A 21,101-nucleotide genomic window follows, 5' to 3' on the forward strand; every position below is an offset into this window, starting at 1 on the left:
TGTTAGTCGTACGAAGTCCAACGTATGCACAGCCCGGCTGATCAAGATACTGACTTGAACTAGGAACTAGCCAGGCTCCCTCTTGAAGACAGCTAGGGGTCTGTTGGCAATCCCCTTATGTATGAAGGGAGGGTGTTGAAAAGTCTTGGTCCCTTCACACTTATTGAGTATCCCTTAGTGTACATATTGCACTTAGGCAATTCATTAAGAGTATTTTGCACCGTGTGCTGAAACACCCATCACTCATCCTGCCAACACAACACCCATCACTGATTCAGCTAACAACAACCATCACGCTAAAACCGTAGAGTCGTACACCTGCGGAATGGGAGGTAATCATTTTTGATCCAAGAAGAGGGAGGTAGCCCGAATTCTTTAGATCAAGAGTCCTTCATCATCAAGCACTCGGTAAATCTGACAATTTCCTTCCACATAGTTACAAGGCCACTCAGTGAAGGATGGATGAAAAGTAGAATGATGTGATGGAAGTCAACTCACAACTCGGAACACAACACATACAACACAACACATACATAAAAGTACACAAACACATACACATGCACTGAAATACACAAAGAAGCACACACACGCGCGCGCACACACACGCGCGCGCACACACACACACACACACACGGTACATTTCACAGCTTAACCTCCTCTACTGCTGCACATTGTTTTCCCTCATAATTCTGGTATTTATACACGACACATTCCTGTATACACACATGTTGCTAAATTGTGCTGGTCGCAAATTTACTGTTATTGTTATTATTGTTCTTTTTGTTGCTGCTGTTGCTATTGTTGCTGCTGATGTTGTTGGTTGTTACTGTGTGGTTGTTGTCGGTAGTGCTGTTGCTAGTTTTAATATTGCTGCTTCAGCTGTTGTTGAATTTCTTGTTGTGGTGGTGGTGGTACTGCAGCTTCTGCTGTTCTTGCTGGTATTTGTGTTGTGTTTGTTACTAGTATTGTTGTTGCTGCTGGTATTGTTGTTGCTGCTGGTATTACTGCTGCTCTGCTGCAGCTGTTGTTGCTGCTGCTGCTCGTGTTGTAGTTTTTCTCGATACTATTTACAACACTGTTACTCTTAACTTTATTATTTATATAATAATCATTCTATTAGCATCATTATTTATCATTAATATCATTATTGCTTTCTTATCCTCCACTTTATTTGCCTCACTATTGCTAAATTAGTTATGCTGGTGATAAAGTGGACAATCTGAATGCAAGAGTGCCATGCCACGATGGAATAATGCCAGAGTGAAACAGTGATGACAAGAATGGAATACGACTAGAATGTCAGTTAGTTCGAAATCATAGTAAGAGTTTAAGAACAGAGCAGAAGAATACCAAACGAAAGTCAACAAAAATATTGCGTAGAACACTTTTGATAAAAATCCGTCAAGAGAGAGGAAGTGGGGTAGACCTGATGAGGGGCAATAATGCTCTTGAAACAAGGAAGTGGTGCTACCTGGCTGTCTTCAAGAGGGAACCAGACAAGGACCTAAAGTCAGTTCCTGATCACCCGGGCTGTGGTTCGTACGTCGGTTTGCATGCGGCCAGCAGTAATAACCTGGTTAATAAGGCCCTGATCTCTGGTTGGGACCTGGCCGCGGGGGCGTTGACCCCCCGAAACACCCTTTAGGTATATTCCAGTGTGAGAGGTGGCAGCAGAGTGCCACTGCCACAAGGAACACCAACAGCAACAAAAGGCTTGCCTGCCAGCTCCTAGCTTCCACAGCACCACCTGGGCCAAGACCTAAACGCTCATCCTGACGATTATTTTCCGATACAGACACAGGGTCGATGTTAGGGTGGCTCGGCGGGTTTACAGCCCAGAAATATGAGAGGTTGAGTCTCGTAAAGTGGAGAGAAGCCTAGCGAGGGAGGGCCAGGTAAACAGTTTTACATGTTGGGGCAAAAACTAGAAAAATGACACAATCAACACTGCCTTATGTCAAATGTAAGTGAATATTGAAGTGTTTCATCACAGTAAGTATATTCTGAAGTGTTTCATCACAATCGGTGTATTAGTACTAAAGTGTTGAATTTGATAATCACTGTTAAAGCTTCATGTAACGGTCACCCACCCGACTGTCTTTGCAACAGGAAAATAATATTTAGGAGGATGTGCTGGAAACAGAGGGTCATTCAGGACATATGAAGCTTAGCCAATAAATATAATTTTCTCTCTCAATCAATGGTTCAATAAAATGATCATGTGTATATACACATACATAATAGACAAGTTTACTTTCTGTTATCGAAATGCTCGGGCATGTTAGTGGCTTTTTTTGTGCTTAACAATATTGAAGAACATGTAAGTCACACACTGTATACTATGCAAAGAAATAAAAAATTGAATTTGAATGGGTATTGCGAACAATGACTTCACAGGCCTGGCGTATTCCCTAGCCTAGTAGCTGGTGCACAAGGATATACACACCGAAGGGTGTACATATCCATGGCTTCGCCAGGCCTGGAGTATTCCCTAGCCTAGTAGCTGGTGCACAAGGATATACACACCGAAGGGTGTACATATCCATGGCTTCGCCAGGCCTGGAGTATTCCTTACCCTAGTAGCTGGTGCACAAGGATATACACACCGAAGGGTGTACATATCCATGGCTTCGCCAGGCCTGGAGTATTCCTTACCCTAGTAGCTGGTGCACAAGGATATACACACCGAAGGGTGTACATATCCATGGCTTCGCCAGGCCTGGAGTATTCCTTACCCTAGTAGCTGGTGCACAAGGATATACACACCGAAGGGTGTACATATCCATGGCTTCGCCAGGCCTGGAGTATTCCTTACCCTAGTAGCTGGTGCACAAGGATATACACACCGAAGGGTGTACATATCCATGGCTTCGCCAGGCCTGGAGTATTCCTTACCCTAGTAGCTGGTGCACAAGGATATACACACCGAAGGGTGTACATATCCATGGCTTCGCCAAGCCTGGAGTATTCCTTACCCTAGTAGCTGGTGCACAGCAAGGATATACACACGGAAAGGTGAATATAAACTTCTCCGTGTATATCTTTGGCAAATTAGTTGGTCGGCTGGTGAATCGTTTAAATAAAACTGCCATGCTGTTGACAGACAAGGGGATACATTATTAACCTCAATTATATCTCAACACTAAAATTTTACTACAACAAATAAGTAAAAAAAAAGAATCCTACTGAAGTATTGCATCAAAAAAACATTTCATATTTATAACTGAGCAGCAGAGTGTGAATAATATTAATTGGCAGCTCATAAAAGCTTTACAAGTGCGACAGACAAAAAAAGTTTTAGTTTGCCCAACAATGCTTTAAGCTGGTGGTTCCACCGACTTTCCACAAATTGTGGTTTATTTCGCAATTATTAGGGTAATGTGGTTAACTGGGGGACATAGGCGGATTGCCCAAAAGTAATGAAGAAAAGGCACAGGTACAGAAAGGGCACGGGCACATAAAAGGTTTCCATTAGTTACGGGAAGATGTGAATTAGTAGTCCTTGGTGGACGAAACGTCACCATAATATGCCATGGTGATTAAGACATGTACAATAGTTAGGTATCTTTATTGTTGAAACATTTCGCCTACACAGTAGGCTTTTTCAGTCAAATACAGCTCATGGATCTGAACTCTGCTCCAGGCTGAGGGACTGACCACCTCAAATATTATTTCTCCAGGGATGGCGTACTGATTGAATCATCTTCATTTTGACTGAAGAAGCCTACTCTGTGGGTGAAACGTTTCAACAATAAAGATACCCAACTGTTGCACATGTGTCTTAATCATCAACTGTTCGGTATTTTATACCATTTTCAATAAAATGCCATAACCAGCATTGTGTGTTTTATTTACTCACCTAGTTTTGTGCTTGCCTAATTGTTTTTGTAGGTGTCGAGACACAGCTCCTGACCCTGCCTCAAACTTCAATGATGTTTAGCTTCCACTTACCACCCTGACAATGAAATAGTAAAACCTTAACTTCTGGAACTTTAGCTCATCCGCCTCATTAACTGCCATCCAAGGAGTATTTTGTATGTCATGATCATATTTCCCTCTCCTCTCTTCACAGTCTGTATCTATATTTAATCCAAGGAGTATTTTGTATGTCATGATCATATTTCCCTGGTCCTATCTTCTAGTGATGTCTCTCGAAATCCCTTTCATTTACGGCACCAATCTCGTTGTTGCATGTTTTGGTCTGTTATTGCCTAGTTATTTAGTTCGGTTTACGTAGTTTGAGTTCAGCTGTTGGGGCTGAAGACACTGCATTTCCCACCTTTAGAACCAAAACATTTCAACCCATCGTTCAGAGTGTAAGTACTGTACTTCCCCCACTAGAACCACAACACCCCCACTCAACCATCAGTGAAAACATTGTACTTCCCCACCTCTAAAACAACATCCCCACCCATCCAGCAGAGTGCAAACTCTGTACTTCCCCACCCCTAGAACCACAACATCGCCACCTATCCATCAGTGAAAACACTGTACTTCCCCACCTCCAGAACCACAACATCCCCACCCATCCATCAAAGTGCAAACACTGTACTTCCCCACCTCTAGAACCATAACATCCCCATCCACCCATCAGAGTGCAAACACTGTACTTCCCCACCTCTAGAACCATAACATCCCCATCCACCCATCAGAGTGCAAACACTGTACTTCCTCAATTCTAGAACCACAACATCCCCACCCATCCATCAAAGTGCAGGTACTATACTTGGTTGGAAAAAAAAAACACAAAGTTTAATAATATCATACTGCCATAAAGCGCAAAAGTTGCATGGGTTATTCCATGCAGTGGAATATACAGTACAGACAAGTTGATGAATAAGGCAAATAAAGATACCAAAGTGTCTGAAAGAAATTAAATATACCTAAACGTTGCACATGTGTCTTAAAGACAAAGATACCTAAGTGTCGCATATGTGTCTTGCTCGTACACTGTCAGGGTACTTACCACGGCAGCAGGTACGTAGGTGGGTATAGTCTCGAAGTACTGCAGAGACGAGGTGTACGACCTAAGCACGAAGTAGATGATGAGGTAGAAAGTACCCAGCAGGACGGCCGAGGTGCCACAAGTGCCACACAGCAAAACGTACTTCCTGTTCCAGCTCTTCCACCAGGGACGGGAACGATCTGAAATACAATTATTGCTATTATTATTAATTATTATTACTTCAACGAACGGGCCATATCCCACTTAGTCAGGGTGACCTAAAAAGAAAAACGCAAGTTTTTCTTTTTAAATTTAGTAATTTATACAGGAGGAGGGGGTTATTACCCCCTGTTATTATATTATTATTATAATTATTAGTATAATCTGAGAAGTGCTATTCCTGCAAGGTACATAGTGTCTGTGTCTGGAAGTAATCAGGTTTGATCCGAGGAAGAGGGGAGAAGTTCCACTTCCCTAAATTAAGAGAGTTCTTCACCTTTCAAGGCAACCCTCCTTGAAGCTTGTTTTGCCAAGCGTTCCCTTAAAGACTGAGGACTGACGCCTTCCCCTCTCGAATAAATCTGACATTAACCATGAAGGACAGATAGCAAATGTGTGTCTGAGCAGACAGAGGATCGAGTCTTTACCACACAGGATATATACACAGAGGCTATATAGTCGGCTATCTTACGGCTATTCTACAGTATATAGTGAGAATTTTTTTTTTTTTGACAAATACAACTGAAGAAGTGTATACAAAATTGAATAGTACGTAGTATGAAGACCTTTCCACGTGCCGGTTAGTTTTGGATGTTCTTTTTCAATCACAGCTCAGAGAGCTGACTTATACACACTGGGAGTGCGAGATGTCATCACTGGGTGTGAGAGATGTCATCAAGGGGCGTGGGAGATGTCATTACTGGGAGTGAGAGACATCACAGAGGACTGCGAGATATCATTACTGGGGAGTGCGAGACGTCATCAGTGGGGAGTGCGAGACGTCTTCACTGGGAGTGCTAATGCCAGCTTGTTTAATTATAAACTGAAAGTACCAGTTTGTACTTGTTGCTCAAGAGAAATGTGCCTAAATGCATTCACTTAGGACGCCTTTATTGAAACCGCTTCGGTTCTTGGATCTTGATCTCTCCAAATATACGTAACTGAAGTATTCAAGGTCCCAGAACAGCAATATCTTCATTCAAGATGTCTTAATTGAATATATTCTAGCTCATATTCCTCAAACTGTCGACAGTTATTTGCCTTCTTACCATACGTTGTAGATCAGGGGTTGGCAACGTTGTTCAGGGTCCATGTCTGGGAACGCATGGCGGGGCACACCTATCGCCATAGTTAATAAATAAGAGTTAATAATACATACTAAACTTTGACATATATTTAACATCATTTGGGCCGTAGGTTGCCGACCCCTGTTGTAGATAAATGGTTAAGAGAACCAACAGGATGATGGATTAGATGGAGTGATGGAGTCACTCACAACACAAGGTGGTGGTCGTACACAACACTGCATTGACCCCACACCTGTGTTAGTAATGGAATCACTCACAACACAAGGTGGTGGTCGTACACAACACTGCATTGACCCCACACCTGTGTTAGTGGAGTCACAGCACAAGGTGGTGGTCGCACACAACACTGCATTGACCCCACACCTGTGTTAGTGGAGTCACAGCACAAGGTGGTGGTCGCACACAACACAGCACTGACCCCACACCTGTGTGTGTGTCACTGGAGGGAGGAGGATTAAGGAGAGAACCGTGAGATCTGCCAAGGTGGCGGTGAAAATAAAAGAAGCAAGTATTGCACGTTGTACCAACCCATAACAAAATGAAAAAAAATAAACAGGATGTATGTGGAAAGCTGCAGGTGTGATACTGGGAATGGGACTAGAGACTACTTTTGCGTGTGTGTGTGTGTGCGCGTGTGTCTGGAGCGGGGGAGGCAACCAGGTTCGACCCAAGGAAGGGGAAGGCACTTCGAATTCTTTGAATCAAGAACCCTACACTAGCATCGAGCCCCCCCCCCATCCCCTCTCGGTGTGTTTATGGGACACAGCAGCAGGGGCAAGCAGCGTGGAAACATATTGCGCCACCTGGCAATATGGCGAAAGAAATAAAAGAGTACAAAATACGAAATGAAAAACTGAGGAAGATAAAAGCGTAGGAGCGAGATTAAAGCAAACTTTATTATATTTGTGAACGTGGCGGCAAAATGCCAGGGGGCGGACGGGTGGTGCAACTTATGTAAAGGTGGTTAAGGTGTTGATGCAGCCTATCTGAGGTGGTTAAGGTCCTGGTGCAGCCTGTCTGAGGCGGTTAAGGTGCCGGTGCAGCCTGTCTGAGGCGGTTAAGGTGCCGGTGCAGCCTGTCTGAGGCGGTTAAGGTGCCGGTGCAGCCTGTCTGAGGCGGTTAAGGTGCCGGTGCAGCCTGTCTGAGGCGGTTAAGGTGCCGGTGCAGCCTGTCTGAGGCGGTTAAGGTGCCGGTGCAGCCTGTCTGAGGCGGTTAAGGTGCCGGTGCAGCCTGTCTGAGGCGGTTAACGTGCCGGTGCAGCCTGTCTGAGGCGGTTAAGGTGCCGGTGCAGCCTGTCTGAGGCGGTTAAGGTGCCGGTGCAGCCTGTCTGAGGTGGTAAAGGTGCCGGTGCAGCCAGTCTGAGGCGGTTAAGGTGCCGGTGCAGCCTGTCTGAGGCTGTTAAGGTGCCGGTGCAGCCTGTCTGAGGCGGTTAAGGTGCCGGTGCAGCCTGTCTGAGGCTGTTAAGGTGCCGGTGCAGCCTGTCTGAGGCGGTTAAGGTGCCGGTGCAGCCTGTCTGAGGCGGTTAAGGTGCCGGTGCAGCCTGGGTGAGGCGGTTAAGGTGCCGGTGCAGCCTGTCTGAGGCGGTTAAGGTGTTGGTGCAGCCTGTCTGAGGCGGTTAAGGTGTTGGTGCTGTGAGGGAAAAGTAGGTGTAAGTGGGGTTAAGGTTGTTCGGGCAACCAGGAACCATTAGCGAGTTACGTTTCGCGCGCACACCCCCCCCCCCCCTCTCTGGCGGGCTGGGGCAAAACTAGTTCCTGGTGTCCGATTTGTTAAAGTTTCTACTCCTGGTAATATTGACCTTACCTGGTGTGGGTTGAAGTTTGGAGAGTCACTTCACCTCCACTCTTCTCCTAATCAGGTAGGGTGATCTACCAGGAGTATTACTGTTTGTTCTTTTCTTTTGTTTGCTGGTTACCAGTAATGATTTTGGCATTTATCATTCTTTTCAATTCTTAAATGTTATATTATCATGACTATGGGTAACCAGTTTATTTTTTCTTATTACCAGCTCTGTTCCTGGCGTGGTCTTCCAGGATAGACGCCAGATAAAGGAGCAAGACATGTGTTAATAATACTTATTAACATTATTCTACTACTACCGGCCCTTACCTATTCTACTTGTGCTCCATCCAAGTGGTAGGAGATTCCAGAACATCGGATTATTACCATCTGCCCAGGATAACCTACATAAATAACATCAGAGGAACTATCCAGGGCCATACCTACTCCTGCCCAACTAAAAGAACTGAAGGCCATTTTTTTTTATTATATTTAAATTTTAAGTAAAATTCTCAAAAATCATTATTCTCATTTTTCCTAAGTTATTTCTTTATTTATTTATTTTTCCATTAATTTCTTTTGTTCAGTTGGAAGGCGTTCCACTGACAATGGCGACCTTGCCAGGATCCGACTCTTGAAGCAACATCGTCCTGATGGTTCAACTGGTTGTGAGTATAACATTTAAGATAGAAAAGGGTGAGTTAGTTGAGGTGTCAAGTCATTACTGGTAGTCTGGTTGACTTACCGTTGTTTGGTTCTAAGGTTCGGTTTAGAAGTTTACCTATTTGTTGGACCTGGGGAACTTTGATGATAACCCCTCCTGTGTGAACCGTGTGTATTTTGCTTAGTGAAGGCTATTGAGCCCACAAGTGTATTCTTCCAGGGAGAAATATTTATTTCATTTTCTACTTTGGGAAGTTTAAAGTGTGCGGACTGTGTCCCTCTTTTGTAACAGACGTTACTGTTAATTTTAATTAAGTCAGTTGAAGTTGGGTGCGTAATATTTCTTTTTACAAGATGGATTCTTTAGATTTCTGGTTGAAAGCTGGAAAGGAAATGGGATTTACTGGACAAAGCCTTGATAATTACATTACTGCTAAAATGGCTATTAAAATGGCTATTGAAGAGAAAAAGGAACAGGAAAGACTAGCTCGAGAAGAGAAAAAGGAACAGGAAAGACTAGCTCGAGAAGAGAAAAAGGAACAGGAAAGACTAGCTCGAGAAGAGAAAAAGGAACAGGAAAGACTAGCTCGGGAGGATAAAATCGAACAGGAAAGGATAGCTAGAGAAGACAGAGTTCAGGCAAGAGAGGTAGCCTTCAAAATGAAGGAAATTGAGTTAGAACAATCAAGGTTGGAATTAGAAGCCAAGAAGATAGAACTATCTAAGCAGAAAATAGATGAAGGGGTTCTAGAATACCCTTCCCAAGAACCTAATATTAGGATGCCACAAATACCACCTTTCTCAGAACAAGATGACATAGCGGCATATATTACTAGATTCGAGAGTACTGCTACTCTCTGTGACTGGCCAGTAGATTCTTGGGCTACTAGGCTTGGCTTACTACTGTCAGGTTCAGCATTAAACGTCTATTCCACTCTACCCTCTGATGTTATTTCTAGTTATAGCCTGCTGAAGAAAGCTATACTTCAGGCTTTCAAAAAAACTACTCATCATTACAGGTCGGAGTTTAGACACATTAAAATAACTCCTAATCAAAATTACATGCAATTCTTAACAACACTTTTCAGATTATTTGATTCGTGGATTGATAGTGCTGAGGTTGACCACGATTTCGAATCTTTACGAGACCTGATGGTAAGAGATCAATTCCTTTCTTCTGTAAACTCTGACTTACGAATATTCATTAAAGAAAGAAACATTCATACGGCTGCGGAAATGGCACAAGCTGCTGATATATATGCGTGCGCTCATAATAACTACCCTAAAGAGCGTAGCAGATATAAGCCTGTTGTGCCTAAGCAATCTGAGGGATCCAAACCCTCCGTACCTAAGAATTCCACGGCCTTCACAGTAAAGTGTTTCAACTGTAATGAGTGGGGTCATAGACGGCCCGACTGTCCTAGAAAAAAAGGTGAAAATGTCGGTAAATGTTTCACTGAATCAAACATAAACGCACCTTTTAGTGAAGGTACAGTCAATGGTATGAATGTGTCAACCATTCTTAGAGACACTGGATGTTCCTGTATTGTTATCTCAAGTAAGCTTTTCCCTAACCTAGATTCTTCACGTTATAAGTCCACTAAATTAACTGACTATTTAGGAAGAAGCGATTCTTTTCCAACAGTCAGATGTTTCGTTAGGTGCAAATGGTTCTCAGGATGGGTAGATGCCGTAGTTGCCCCGATAACCTCGTGTTCTGTTTTGGTTGGGAACATACAAGGGGCTGCTTTCCCATCTGAGAAGGACTGTTTGGAATTTGGAGTTTCCAAGGAAGGGTTGGAACCTAATATCTCTGTTTCTTCACAGATAGTTCCAGATGAGATTCAGTTGGATAACCTAAATCAGAGAGCTGATGGTTACAAAACTCCGGTAACACCTTTAGTAAGTCAGTCACTTGAACTGGACAACGCAGACACCAGTGGAAAACTACGTGTGGCACAATCTATACAACAACTAGACTCAATTAACGTCCTTACCAGAGCTCAGTCTAAGGTAAAACCTATCCACCCATTAGTTCTTTCCAAAGGAAAGCCAATCGAGCTGTCTCATATAGATTTAGAGGGTCTTCAAAAGACTTGTCCTTCCTTAGAGGAATCTCGGAAGTTAGCTTTAAATGGCAAGGTGACCCAGAGAAAGAAATTTTCTTACAAGTTTGAGTTCAAACACGATCTTTTGTACAAGACTATAGTGTCTGCGGACAAACCCAATGACGTTGGTCGAAGCCTGTTAGTCATTCCGCAGGATTGCCGTGAAACCATTTTAAAGATTTCTCATGACTTGCCAGTCTCTGGCCATTTTTCACATAGGAAGACCTATAATAAAATCAAGGACCTATATTTCTGGCCTAGCATGTCCTCTGACATCTATAAGTACTGCAGATCATGTCACGTATGTCAACTTTCCACGCAGAAGGGTAGAACTAGGAGAGTTCCTATGGTAAAGATGCCAATTTTCTCAGTCCCTTTTGCAAGGGTTGCAGTAGATATAGTTGGTCCTATCACACCTCGCTCATCAGGAGGTCATAAATATATTTTAACTATGATTGACTATGCGTCCAGCTTCCCAGAGGCGGTACCCTTAAAATCCATTACGTCCATAGAAGTCGCAGAAGCCTTATTTTCTATTTTTTCACGTGTAGGTATACCTCGTGAAATTCTGTCGGATAAAGGGGCACAATTCACTTCAGAATTAATGGAACACGTTTATCAACTTGTGGGTGTTAAACCTCTTTTCACTACACCTTACCATCCGATGTGTAACGGAAGAGTGGAGCGACAACATGCCATCCTAAAGTCAATACTAAAAAAACTATGTATTCTTAAACCAACGGACTGGCATAGATTTTTACCATGTGCTCTTTTCGCAATGCGCGAGATTCCAAGTGATTCCCTTGGTTATTCCCCTTTTGAATTGCTTTATGGGAGACAAGCTCGTGGACCACTATCTATTTTGAATGAACTTTGGTCCAAAGATATCAAACCTGAGGTTCAAAACAGCTATCAGTTTCTTTTAGATCTAAGGGAAAGGTTGGAAGAAACCGCCGATTTGGTCGGTAAAAACCTAGAGATGTCTATGGAAACGTACAAGACCTATTTTGACCATAAAAGCTCCAAGCGTACGTTTAATGTTGGTGATGAAGTTTTAGTTCTCCTACCTGACAAATCCAACAAATTGCTAATTACCTGGCGCGGACCGTATAAAGTAGTGAAGGTCTGCAATAAGGTAGATTATATCTTGGATGTCAAGGGTAGAGAAAGAATGTATCACGTCAATATTTTGAAACGGTACCATCGAAGAGAAGTTAATCTTTGCGTAAATTCCTTTGACGAAGATACTTCTTCTTTCGGCTTGGGTACAAGTGGTGATTCGTACGAATGTAGAGTTTGTATTATAGATGACGAGTCTTTTACAGAATCGAAGGAACTACTGGATATCTTAACGCATGATCCCTCACCAAAGAAGTCAAATGTCAACATTAACAACGACTTGTCGAATAAACAAAAGTCTCAAGTAAGTGCCTTAGTAAACACATTTTCTGACGTATTCACAGAGGTACCAGGACTTACCACCACTATTGTACACAAGATTGAATTGTCGGATCATGAACCAGTAAGGCGGAAAATCTACCCTGTTCCCGTTCACTTACGGAAAACTTTTGATAATGAGGTTGACAAACTATTTAACTTAAACATCATAGAACCTTCGAAATCAGCTTTCTGTTCACCAGTTGTTATGGTTAAGAAACCCGATAATTCTTACCGACTGGCACAAGATTTTCGTTATTTGAATACTATAACTAAATGGGATGCAGAACCCATGCCAGTAATTGATCATGACTTGTATAAATTCCATGACTGCAAATTCTTCTCGGAATTAGACATCTCACAAGCATACCATCAAGTGCCATTACACCCAGACTCGAAACCATACACTGCTTTCCCTACTCATAGAGGTCTAATGCAATATCGCACAATGCCTTTCGGCTTGGTTACCGCATGTGCCACGTATATTAGGCTTATGAGAATAGTTCTTTCTGATCTAAAGAATGTATCAGTGTATTTTGATAATATTTATATCATGACAAATGTCTGGGAAGACCATCTAAATACACTAGCGCTTGTTTTGAAAAGACTAAGAACTCATGGCCTTACAGTTAAACCACAAAAGTGCTTTCTTGGCTATCATAAGGTACAATACCTTGGGTTCATTATCTCTGATAACAACTTTTCACCACTTCCTAATAAGACCAAAGCTGTTTTAGAAAGTACGTTCCCTGCTACCAAAAAGTTATTAAGAAGTTTCCTTGGATCTGTAAACTTCTATAGAAATTTCGTACCAAATCTAAGTAGCTTAACTTCAGTTCTTACAGACTATTTGAAAAAGGGTGTCAAGGAACCTCTTAGTTGTTCTGAGGAAGCCATCCAAAGCTTCGAAGAAATTAAGAGGATATTTTCAAACCCCCCTGTCCTAAAATTACCAGATATTAATAAAATATTTTGTCTCCGAACAGATGCCTCCCATTCTGGACTCGGGGCTGTACTACTTCAATATTATGAGGAGACACCTTTCCCAGTATCTTTCGCCAGTAAGAAGCTTCTGCCCAGAGAAGAAAGATATTCCACTGTGGAGAAAGAATGTTATGCTTTAGTATGGGGTATAAGTAGATTTAAATACTACCTATACGGTAAACCCTTTGTGCTTGAAACAGATCACAAGCCACTGATGTACTTGGAAAACTTTAAAGGGTCAAATAGCAGACTCTTGAGATGGGCTCTGGCTATTCAGCCCTATAAGTTTAAAGTCGTTTATATTTCTGGCTCTGAAAACCACTTTTCAGATTGGCTGAGCCGAGGTTGTATTTAGTTCTTTTCCCTCTGTTCGTTGACTTATTGACTCCGTCCATAAGTTTTGGAAGGGGGTATTGTGAGGGAAAAGTAGGTGTAAGTGGGGTTAAGGTTGTTCGGGCAACCAGGAACCATTAGAGAGTTACGTCGCGCGCACCCCCCCCCCTCTGGCGGGCTGGGGCAAAACTAGTTCCTGGTGTCCGATTTGTTAAAGTTTCTACTCCTGGTAATATTGACCTTACCTGGTGTGGGTTGAAGTTTGGAGAGTCACTTCACCTCCACTCTTCTCCTAATCAGGTAGGGTGATCTACCAGGAGTATTACTGTTTGTTCTTTTCTTTTGTTCGCTGGTTACCAGTAATGATTTTGGCATTTATCATTCTTTTCAATTCTTAAATGTTATATTATCATGACTATGGGTAACCAGTTTATTTTTTCTTATTACCAGCTCTGTTCCTGGCGTGGTCTTCCAGGATAGACGCCAGATAAAGGAGCAAGACATGTGTTAATAATACTTATTAACATTATTCTACTACTACCGGCCCTTACCTATTCTACTTGTGCTCCATCCAAGTGGTAGGAGATTCCAGAACATCGGATTATTACCATCTGCCCAGGATAACCTACATAAATAACATCAGAGGAACTATCCAGGGCCATACCTACTCCTGCCCAACTAAAAGAACTGAAGGCCATTTTTTTTATTATATTTAAATTTTAAGTAAAATTCTCAAAAATCATTATTCTCATTTTTCCTAAGTTATTTCTTTATTTATTTATTTTTCCATTAATTTCTTTTGTTCAGTTGGAAAGCGTTCCACTGACAGTGCAGCCTGTCTGAGGCGGTTAAGGTGTTGGTGCAGCCTGTCTGAGGCGGTTAAGGTGTTGGTGCAGCCTGTCTGAGGCGGTTAAGGTGTTGGTGCAGCCTGTCTGAGGTGGTTAAGGTGTTGGTGGAGCCTGTCTGAGGTGGTTAAGGTGTTGGTGCAGCCTATCTGAGGTGGTTAAGGTGTTGGTGCAGCCTATCTGAGGTGGTTAAGGTGTTGGTGCAGCCTATCTGAGGTGGTTAAGGTGTTGGTGCAGCCTATCTGAAGTGGTTAGGGTGTTGCTGCAGTATATCTGAGGTAGTTAGGGTGTTGCTGTAGTATATCTGAGGTAGTTAGGGTGTTGCTGCAGACTATCTAAGGTGGTTAAGCTTAGTATTGCTGCAGCTTAGATCTCGTCCGCACCACTTTATGAATAACCTAAATTTATATTTTCTTGATCCTTTACATTTCCTTGTTCATTTGTAGTTACTTCTTGATCGTATATATTCAATTACTAATTTTTTTTTTACTTTTTGAAAATTTATACTACTTGATAATCTGTATTTATTCTTTGATTTATCTTCACTATCATTTATATACACTTTCTGTTCATTATTAGTCGATGTATATTCTCTTATTGATCATTTATATTCACTTGCCATTTACGTTCGTTTATCATGTTTTAATTTTTTGAACATTTATATTCAATACTTCATAATTGATATCCATTTCTTTGTAGCTTATATCCACTTCTCGATTTACATTCCCGTCTTGATTTATATTTACTTTTATTGATTAATATTCACTTCTTGATCTCATATATTTTATTCTTCAATAATTTCACACTTGAAAAGGGTGAATTGCGAGCAGCTGAAAGAATAGGCATTGATAACACATAGCAAACCCAGGCTTTCCTAAGAGAACATGTTTCGCCCTAAATAGAATAAAACCTCTGGTACGTGTGTTGTATATTGCGACAAAATTTCTAAATGCATTACTGAAAAACCAGACTATGAAAAAAAAGATCCTCTGCCAGTGTTATCGTGAGATTTCTACCTTATTCAGTTAAGATAAGATTTCGTTCGGATTTTTAACCCCGGAGGGTTAGCCACCCAGGATAACCCAAGAAAGTCAGTGCGTCATCGAGGACTGTCTAACTTATTTCCATTGGGGTCCTTAATCTTGTCCCCCAAGATGCGACCCACACCAGTCGACTAACACCCAGGTACCAATTTGCTGCTAGGTGAACAGGACAACAGGTGTAAGGAAACGTGTCGAAATGTTTCCACCCGCCGGGAATCGAACCCGGGCCCTCCGTGTGTGAAGCGGGAGCTTTAGCCACCAGGCCACCGGGCTCTGGTATGGTCACACGGTAATCTAACAGAACAACTTAAAAAGGTAGTTCTCGTAATTTTTTTCACGGAGTAGACTAGCAGGCCAGTGGAAGGCCTCAGTCAAATGACCAAAAATTCCGGAGAATAAAAAGGCATAATATCGTGACTGGAACAATTCACATACAGCCCGCACACAGGAGACTGAAATTAGTTAATGGTCTAAGTTAATGTCTTGTTAATGGTCCAAGTCGGACCGAAATGTCGTAAGTTTCAGTCTCCTATGAGCCGCACGGTTATCTGTGTACCAGAAGTTCCGTTGGGCAAGTCGTATGACAGCTTCTACCAGGAAGAAATTTTGATATTTCTCCTGGCAACAAAAATTAATAGTACTACACAACTACTATATTATTACTACTATATTACAACTACTACTAGACTACTACCACTACTACTATTATTATTACTACTACTGGTCGTTGGTTAAAGGGGCTTAAAAGTCTATCGAATACACGAGGATCATAAAGGCTGTACATCACCTGTACACCACCTGACAAGAACAATTTTAATCCCTAAAGTAGGGATTAAAGTAAACTTTCAACATATATACAAAGAGAAATGACAAACTTGTGCAACACCTAAGTTACTGGGAACGGTTGAAGCTTCTTGATCTGTATTCACTGGAACGCAGGCGAGAGAGATACATGATAATGCATACTTGGAAGGTCCTGGAGGGATAGGTACCAAACCTGCACACGAAAATCACTCGCTATGAAAGCAAAAGACTCGGCAGGAGATGCAACATTCCCCCGATGAAAAGCAGGGGCGCCACGAGTACATTGAGAGAACACAATACGTGTCCGGGGCCCAACTGTTCAATTGCCTCCCAGCATACACAAGAGGGATTTCCAATAGACCCCTGGATGCCTTTAAGGCACTGGACAGGTACCTAAAGTCAGTACCTGACCAACCGGGCTGTGGTTCGTACGTCAGCTTGCGTGCGGCCAGCAGTCACAACCTGGTTGATCAGACCCTGATCCACAATGAGGCCTGGTGTCTGACCGAGCCGCGGGGGCGTTGACCCCCGAAACCCTCTCCAGGTAAACATTTGGGTATCTTTATTCCGGAAACGTTTCGCCAGCCAGTGATTTCTTTAGTCCAACAAAGCAAAGAACGGCGGAAGATGAGTAGTTCGAGGTAATCAGTCCATCACGATTTATGGACCGAACACATCGACTCCAGGCTCCAGTTCTTCTCCGTATTGGTCTGAAGAAGCCACTTGATGGCGAAAAGTTTCCAGAATAAAGATACCTAAATGTTGTACAAGTGTCTCATTTATCAGCTTTTCGTTTTTTTAAGCAATTTATGGAACTACATAAAAAGATATATACCTCTCGGTTCATATATCATGTCTGCTACCATTATTACTACTACTGCTGCTACTAAAACTACTACTACTAAAATTACTACTAAAACTACATACAAAGATATATACCTCTCGGTTCATATATCATGTCTGCTACCATTATTACTACTACTGCTGCTACTAAAACTACTACTACTAAAATTACTACTAAAACTACTACAACCACTACAACCATCACTACTACTACAACAACAATTGAAGGAATTTTATACAACTTTACCTAGTTTTATCTGTCTGCATTATTTAAAGAAAGGAAGCTTTTACACGTAATTTTAGAGTTGTGTTACACAGGAAAAATAGAAAGCGAGGCTTCTAAAGGATGGAGGAGCTAAGAAAACTTTTATTAAACTCGGGAAGGAAATCCCGGTGCAAAGTCAACAATGGGAGCGCACAGAATATATGTGACAAGTGTTGTTGTTCTGGTGCGGTCAGAGATCTTGGTAAAGAAATGTGTGTGTGTGTGTGTGTGTGTGTGTGTGTGTGTGTGTGTGTGTGTGTGTGTGTGTGTGTGTGTGTAGAGATAGACAGACAAAGGTAAATGTGATATAGTCAGGAAAGCTAATGGCTCTGCTACTCTACAAATCTATGTGCAGAATTAACGCTGAGAAGTGAGTATATTCATAATTCCTAAAGTTAATGAACATTGTTAAAAGTCTTCTGTCCTTTCTATTTAGCCCCAAGACCATTAAAACTTCATTAAAAAAAATCCAGAATACTAATACAGCTTGAAATTTTCTGATTGCTATCATGCATTGATATTATTAATTCCCAGTAAGCATATTTTTTTTTAATATCTAAAATATAAAAAATATCATAAAAAACTGCAAGCAGTCCTCTAAAGTTGATATTCAAGATATGGTTGCAGATACTCTTGATGATTACTTAAACATACATTCTAGGTGGAAATGTACAAATCCATATATGGATAAGCTGCAGTGAAGAGAAGGTGCCTGTAATATGGGCTATAACCTATAACCACAATTAATTTACACCGCAGAGCAAATATTTGAAACCCGATAATGAAAAACATAAAAAAACAATATTTATATCAAAATCTTATATGTGGTGAATCCTACACAAATCGTCACGTCTCCCAACATTTCAAAATTTATAATAGAGGATGATTAAGTGAGGGATATTTTAAATTATAAATACTTATGTATATTATAAGGCAGTGTAACTTTTAGATGAAGATGCAAAAGCAACAATTTAAAATTTATAAAGACGTTTCGCCTCTACATCAGTCTTTTTCTGGATGAAATCAATAATTACCTGAGAAAGAATGTGTATTGGCGATCCGTTTAATAAAGTTTGCAATTACTGCTTTTGTATCTTGATAATATACAACTCGTCAGTATTACCATATCCTCTACTGTTACAGCATTATAAATGTCAAAGATGTGCAGTACCTTGTTCGTCTGGTGGCTCCTCGTCCAACATATACACCGTCTCTTCCCTATCCTCAGCCAGCGAGTACAAGGGAGTTAGACGCCCTAGGTTCATACTGGGACGCCTTCACTCTGTTAGAGATGCTCACTTTTTCCGCTTGTCATAATAACCACACGAGTCTATACAAACATTACTTTCCTTATACACATACATACATTTTCAATAGCTACATTGTTCTTGGGTATACGGCTACAGTTTTGAAATTTGTTGCCAGCGTTGATATACAATACATTCAAACACTGCCTGCCGTGCCTTGGTTCTGATGTCTACACGAGCAAAACACTGACAATCTCTTTCCAATACCTCGTTCAAGTTTCATAAACACTGTCAAGTACTGTTTCCCCGAGCATCAGATTCAGAAACTAAAGTCTTCACATTTTCACGAGCTTCGTTCAGATATTCATTCATTGTTTAAAAAACAATAATTGATCATGTAACTGCGAACCTTCGAACGATGGGTATGTTTTGTTTGTTAATGAAGTGTTATATTATTTATGAATAAGAGCTAAACCCGTAAGTCATATAGCGCTTGGATTATCACTGTGAATTCCTCAACATTTTGTTCTGATACGACACATTTCCTCTTTGCATAATCTCTCATCTTATTCCAATTTCACAAACACTGTAAATGCACTTTATAATTAAAACAGCATTGAAAACAAAGCAGGGCAACAAAAGAACTGCTGGCTACATTAAAAACCATGTTTATTAGGATAACTTTTCATGAAATGTTGCAAAATAGCAGACGATACACAGATTTTTACCATCTTCATAATTTGTCCAACTTTGAATAACTTTTGTTGTGTGCAAGACACACACACACTGACTGAGAGAATGAAAAAAGAAGACATGATAACCACAGCTAAAATCTTAACACAGATACGAAAGAGTAGATGAAGAAGACTTAATTCAGATAAGAACCGTGAACCTCGTTACAGTCATCAATAACTTGTGAGGTGTTATGTGTCAACACAGCCAGACAGCAATACCACGTGTTTCATCAGTCCCTGCCTAACAATATCTTCAACATAAACCCATCACCACCATAAATGTAAACGATTTATCTTGCAATAAACACATGCAGTATTAACAAACCAATGAAGGGGTGGGGTTTGAAGCCATGGCGAATGAGTTTTAAAACTTCAGGCCAGTGCCATGGGGTTCAACCCCATCCGTTCCGTGTTATTACGATTTCGTTAAACCAAAAAACACTAGTATTACCTTTAAACATACAATAAACTAAAACATGATCGCATTTCATCATGATGTTTCACATTAAGATTAATCAATGACGCTGATTCGAAAAAACATCCAACTACTGTATACTTACACAATGTCAGAAAAAAAACAAAATAAATTTTATTCCCAATCTAAACATTAGAAAATATGGGTAAGGATCTCTGATTTACTTCAAGTAAGTTCGTTTTGTCAGAAAATATAGTTAAGGATCGATTTTTTACCTCAAGTGGGCTCGTTTGTGCCATCAAATTGCAGATTAATTGTACATCTTCGTGAAAGATAAACTCTAATACGTATTACATTTACATTTTATGATAATAAAAACAAAGAGACACGCTGGAGAACAAGTTTTAATTGGGACAACGTTTCGCTCTGTGTAGACCTTTATAAAGTTATGAAACATTGATCTGCAACTTTTACCTTCCTACACAGCATTACACCCTTTCTTCCATCTTAAAATAAGAATACGGGATAAAAAAAAAAAACACGGAACGCTTTAAAGTCTTCAATAAACAGAATTATACAAAAAAACTCAAACAATAAGCAGATCTAACCTAAAATTAAACGAATATTCATTACGGTCAATTTGTTATTCCATATTATACATCACTGTTGCATACTATGTAGTCTTGATTCTCTTATCTCACATAACAATTACAGAGACAATAACGAGTAACTACATAATGTTTAAAGTACTAGATATCGTAACACAATACATCATAAAAAATACATAATGCAATACCTCATAACATACAATACCCCGTAACGCAATATACCGTAACACACAATACACCATAACACACAATGCACCGTAACACATCATAACACACATTACACTGTATCACACGATATATTATAACAAATTACACTGTATCACACGATATATCATAACACATTACACTGTATCACACGATATATCATAACACCTTTACACATCATAACACAATATACCGTAACATACAATACATCATGGCACACAATACAACATGACACACAATACATCATGACACACAATACACTATAACAAACAATACATGGAAACAAACAATACATTGCCCCAGTAAAGCGTATAAGTGACTTCCTCCTAATATTTACAGGACGGAAATTGCACGGAAATCTATTTTTTAGGCAACACACTCACAGCTCTACTGCAGTTATAGTGTTATACAGACGACACACTCACAACTCTACTGCAGTTATAGTTACAGACAACACATTCACAGCTCCACTGCAGTTACAGTGTTACACAAACAACACACTTACAGCTCTACTGTAGTTATAATGCTTTACAAACA

At 40.8% G+C, this 21,101-nt stretch overlaps 1 protein-coding gene across 2 annotated transcripts in view; it reads right to left on the bottom strand.

Annotated features, from left to right (window-relative positions):
* The window catches only part of LOC128696069 (uncharacterized), a 218,843-nt gene that overhangs the window by 83,668 nt on the left and 114,074 nt on the right, over nucleotides 1–21,101 (bottom strand). For both annotated transcript variants that reach the window (XM_070094938.1, XM_070094937.1), the window contains exon 3: nucleotides 4,967–5,145. In XM_070094938.1, the coding sequence (XP_069951039.1) occupies nucleotides 4,967–5,145 (179 nt within the window). The remainder of the gene's footprint in view (nucleotides 1–4,966; nucleotides 5,146–21,101) is intronic.

Source organism: Cherax quadricarinatus, chromosome 48, assembly GCF_038502225.1.
Source record: "Cherax quadricarinatus isolate ZL_2023a chromosome 48, ASM3850222v1, whole genome shotgun sequence".
NCBI lineage: Eukaryota > Metazoa > Arthropoda > Malacostraca > Decapoda > Parastacidae > Cherax > Cherax quadricarinatus.